Source organism: Orycteropus afer, unplaced genomic scaffold (genome assembly GCF_000298275.1).
Source record: "Orycteropus afer afer isolate SDZICR_OR568_19922 unplaced genomic scaffold, OryAfe1.0 scaffold00131, whole genome shotgun sequence".
NCBI lineage: Eukaryota > Metazoa > Chordata > Mammalia > Tubulidentata > Orycteropodidae > Orycteropus > Orycteropus afer.
Genome location: NW_006921718.1, coordinates 3,988,709 through 3,993,838, shown reverse-complemented (window position 1 = coordinate 3,993,838; position 5,130 = coordinate 3,988,709). Strand labels below are relative to the sequence as shown.

Below are 5,130 nucleotides of genomic sequence, written 5' to 3'. Positions count from 1 at the left end.
TAATACTGCCTCGGAAACCCAAGGAGGGGTTGCTATGAGTCGGGGTCGACTCGACGGCACATAACAACAATAACAACATCACTGCGGAAGTAGATTGCCCCATCTTCCTTCCAAGGAGGGGCTGGTGGGTTTGAACCGCCAGCCTTCTGGTTAGCAGTCAAGTGCCTTAAGCACTACGCTACCAGAGCTCCTAAAGTAAGTGCTAGAAGACACCTTTGAAGGCTGTCTTATTTTTCATATTCAAAGTACTAAGTACTTTCACTTCTATTTACACTCTAAAATATCATGATCGTTCACGATGATCAACTCATTAAGTCAGGAGAATTTGTAGGGTAGTGGTGAAAATGCTTAATGCATTTGGTTGTTAACAGAAAGGCTGGTGGTTTGAGTACACTCAGAGGCTCAAGCAGTGCATCCTGAGGTGCCTTGGAAGGTCTGGAGATCTACTTCTGAAAAATCAGCTATTGATACTGAGGAGCACAGTTCTGTCTGACATAGGGTCAACATGAGTCAGAACTGAGTCTACTTGACAACATCTGGAACCTAGAAGAACCACATTTTTCCTAAATATTCACTTTTTCTTTTAAATTTAGTTGGTATATCATTCTGATGGCATAGTGCCTAAGGCACCTGACTGCTATCCAGAAGGCTGTCAGTTCAAACCCAGCCACTTCTCAGAAGGAAGACTGGGCAATCAACTTTCATAGAACCCAAGGAGGGGTCACTGTGAGTCAGAATCTACTCCATGGCAGTGAGTTTGGGGTTTTTTTGTGTGTGGAAAGTTAATCATAAAAAGCCAAACAATATAAATCTTTGCAGTCTTATTTTTCATTTGCAAACTTCCAACTAGAGTCAAAAAGATTGCTCATCATTGTTACTTAATCTACATTTACTTAAGACAGTTTGACCAAAGATATTTCTACTCTGGGCTGAAGAACCACTGGGTCAGCCCAACCCTTTTTCAGTTAGATGAAATACCATACTTCTGGATGATGAGGTACTAGACAGTAAATTTCTATCCAGCAAATTCCCGTCCCAGTAGTAGAATTTTCATTATGAACAGGTTTCCATAATTTCAACCATTTTAAAACAGTACCAAAAATTAACTTTAGGAAAACAAAATGTTTAAAAGAAGCCTTCACAAACTTCTTTGTACAATATTGTTTCTATTAAATAAAAACAACTTACCCTCTCCTAAGAAATATTACAGCATTAAGATAAACAAAAATTATAATTTATAACTCAATCTGCATATATTAGCTCCTGTCTAGGTAATTTAAAGGCTGCATTATGTTAATTACTGAACTACAACTTCAGGTATGGAAAACATGTAGTTCAACTTTCAGAGTTTATAGACTAAGGGAATTCATAGTAGTAGATAACTGACTTTCTCAGTCACACAGATTACATGCTAGCTCTCACTTCCTGACCCTCCCTCTGGCTCAGTGCTATTTCCACTGCTACACAACTCAGCTTGAGAACATTAATTATATATTATTTTCTTCCCAACATCATTCAAAATAATACTACTATTGGTTTATTATTTTGTTCATCTGTATATATATATAAAAAAGGCTGCTGCACAAAAACTTACACAAGATTCTTGGCAAAAGTATCCACCTAAATATTGATTATAATATACCTATTTCCATAACCTTTCAAGAGAATGTAGTTGGCTTTGAACTGAAACTTCCTAAGAAATGCATTTCCTTTATTCACATTTTCACATTACACTTTGAATATTCCAGGCAGCCAGGCACAAACATCAAAAGTAATACCTAGGCATAAGGAAATTATTTAGATGAAGAAAAAATTTTAAAATATGTTGCAACCTCATCCATCACCTTATCTTATTTGGAAACTGTAACAATTGGGACACTACTGACCAGACTTTTTTTTTACATAAAAGTTCAAACAGCAGCTAAAGGGCTTCTAATGTGCCTCTTATAAATAATGTGAAAAACATTTTTATATAATAGAATATGTGTGTACAATTCTGTCCATTTTAATTACAGTTTGCTGAATTAGTTACAACGTGTGTTACATTTTTAAGAGCATCTAAGTCATTAAGGCAGTAACGGGAAAGTGCACCAAAAAAGGGTAAAAACTTTTGCATTGTTCTGTTTCCTCAAAGTCTCTACCCAAATAAACCTGAGTAACTACTTGCTGTGGATAAAATGAATTTCACGTTCCTTCAACTAACATGTTTGATGAAAAACAAGAATCGAGGAACCTGTATTTAATGCAATCCTGAATTCAGTTCCTTCCTTGGTGAGGCAAATTTGCAATAAAGTGCCAGTGAACAACTGAAATGATTTTAAGATATGTTTTACTTTTTGAAAACAGGGATGTAGTAACACACCTACCAACACTCTTTTTTAACCGGGGACCTAAAAATCGTACTGAGGAATAATCAAGAAACTAACAAAGCATACACGTCATGCCTGCAAAGAGTAAAAAATTTTTAAATTAAACCTCCAGGGAAATAAGGATGTCTCAGCGTGTAACATGTCATTTAGTTACGGCTCTGCTCAGAACTCAGGCAAGGCGAGCCCTCCTCGGTGGAACCAGAGATGCAACCAACCGTCCTGCGACCCTGACCACCACCACCCCCGGATGGCAGCAGCGCGTGGAAGCTGTGGGCGGAAAGACTGAAGAGGGTCGGTCATCAGCTAAAAACTCGACGAGTTAAACTAACAAAGAGCTAACCTCGCACCAAAGAGCCCAGCTCCGAGGCAGCGCCGCCCCGCCGCCCCGCTTCGCGACCCCTCCCAAGTTCAGGGGCCAGCAGCGGACTAGCAGCAGGGCCTCCCTCCATCAGGCCCGAGCCATATTCACGTTCGAGATGCGGGAAACAGGGCAAAGAATGAAAGCCCCCAAAAGAACAGCTGGCGCTTCCTAGCCGGTCAGCGCAGCAAAAAAAAAAAAAAAGGAAGCTAGGCGGGCGGGGGCCTAGGGGCCGAATCCTCCCCGCTGGAGTCCTCGCCGCTGGGGCCTTGCTTCCCGGGAAGTTGCCAGGTACCGCAGACGGGGCGTCGCGCTTTGTTACCGGTTGTGAGAAGCTCCGGCCGCTGCCGCCATCGGCCCCGCTCCTGGGCGTTGATTCCCGGCGGTTCTCGCCTTCCTCTGCCGAGTAGTCGATCTCCCCCTCCTCAGTCTTAAGGCGCTTGGCCTGGCTCTCGTACTCCTGATCCTCCTCGTACGTCTCCCTGGGGGAGGAGGAGGAGGAGGACATGGCGGCGACCGGAGAGACCGGCGGGCAGCGGATGGGGGTAGTGGCAGGGCGCGGGCCTTGGATGCCGCCGGTCAGTTCCCGCCGCGGGCAGCGCCTCTGCGTAGATCGGCGCGGCCGGACTGTCCGCAGGGGACACGCGCCCAGAAGCCTGGGAGCCGGTAAGTGCGGTGAGCCGACAGGATGGAGGGCACCCCGGTGGCTCCGAAGCGGCCGCTCCCCTTTATTACCAACCCAACATTCAGCTTCTCCCTCCTACGTCTCTGCTCCCTGCCTGGGGGAGCGAATCTAGGGATGGGGACGCAACTGTGGCTTCCGGTCTTCCCTCCTCCCCAAATCCGCTCCCCGCCGCCCAGACCTAGCCTCCGCCCCCGCCTTCACGACAGTCTGACGGGATCGAGTCCAGCAGCAGCCCACGGGAAGCGCCCCCCGCCCCAGCCTGAGTCCCACTTATTGGCAGGGAGAAAAGTCGACCAGGCTTCCCATTGGCTATAAGGCCTGTTCATCAAAAGGTGCCCACGGCCGGGCCTCGCCTAGCTTTCTGCACCTTCTTAACAAGCTGCTGGTCTGGTAGTCCCTGCTGCGCAACGCCTGCCGCGTGCTTCCCGGGAGCTGTTGCTGCCCGGCGGCCGTTAAAGCTGTTAGGATTCCACCCAAGGCGCGGCGCAGAGCTGGGCGAACTGGGACGGGCAATGAGGCGTGCGGTGGGCCGGCTGCGGGTGTTAACCGCCCTCCCGCTAATTTAAATGCTTTTCTTACTTCCTTTCTTCAAAAGAGCATAGGAAAACCTCTAAAATGCCTGCAGACATTCTAAAACTACCGATGTAGGAGAGGAGGAAAGGGTTTGAGCCATGAAATTAGCCTTTCCCTCCCTTTGTGTGCAAAATTTGAGGGAAGTGGTGAACTCTCTCCTAGTCCCTAACGTGATATTCAGGAACAGCAGCAACATTTTCTGAATGCCTAGAGTGCAAGTGTGTAGAACACACTCCACACAGGCTAATATCAGTTTGATCAATTATCATTTATTTGTAATCTGGATCCTCTTTACTGGTCATGTCAGGCGATTTGTCCGTATGAGTCCTTGCTCATCCTAACCTTACTTCATCCTAACTCTTCCTCTTCTGGACAATCTATTTATTAATCATTTAGTTTTGAAAGATTTAAAAAAAAAAAAAGCCTGGCAAAATCGTCCTTCAGATCAGAGCTCACTTCCTCTGTGGAGCCCTGTGGACTCCCAGGTTGGGCTTTTAGTTGCTTCTTTCTCCGTGCTCTTTCTGCCAAAAGGCCCTTTATACCCACTTCCTAGCATGTTCTGTTGTGAAGATAGGAGCGTGTGAGAACAGCAACTGTGCTCTTTGCATCTTTGCAAATCCATCCCTGCACAGTCCTCGGCACAATTTAGGTATTCAACAATGCTGAGTGAATGATTCTCGGAAAATAAAGATCCAGTATATGTTTAGGGGAATAGCCCGGGTTGCGCAACGGTTAAACGGTAGCCTAACTGAAACGCTGGAAGTTCGAACCCACCAGCCGCTCAGCGGGAGAACAGACCTAGTGATCTACTCCGGTAAAAAATGGGAAACCCTGTAGGGCAGTTCTCCTGTCTGTAAAATCGCTGTGAGTTGGAATTGACTGGACTGCACACAACAACCATATCTTTAGGAAAAAGGACCCCTGGTGGCGCAGCGGTTAAGAGCTTCTGAAAGGTTGTTGGTTGGGACCCACCAGCCACTCTGCGGGAGACGGATGTAGCAGTCTGCTTCCGTAAAGTTTACAGCCTTAGAAACCTTATGAGGTAATTCCACTCTGTCCTGTAGGGTCGACATGAGTCAGAATCGACTGAACGGCAACGAGTATAACTTTGGGAAAAAAACTGGCAAATCTGTAATGCAATTTCT

At 46.1% G+C, this 5,130-nt stretch overlaps 1 protein-coding gene across 1 annotated transcript in view; it reads right to left on the bottom strand.

Moving 5' to 3' along the window:
* Positions 1-3,235, bottom strand: part of HNRNPLL (heterogeneous nuclear ribonucleoprotein L like) — a 97,531-nt gene extending 94,296 nt beyond the window's left edge. The window contains exon 1 of the mRNA XM_042781544.1: positions 3,050-3,235. Coding sequence (XP_042637478.1) covers positions 3,050-3,235 — 186 coding nt within the window. The remainder of the gene's footprint in view (positions 1-3,049) is intronic.
* Between the last annotated feature and the right edge of the window lie 1,895 nt (positions 3,236-5,130).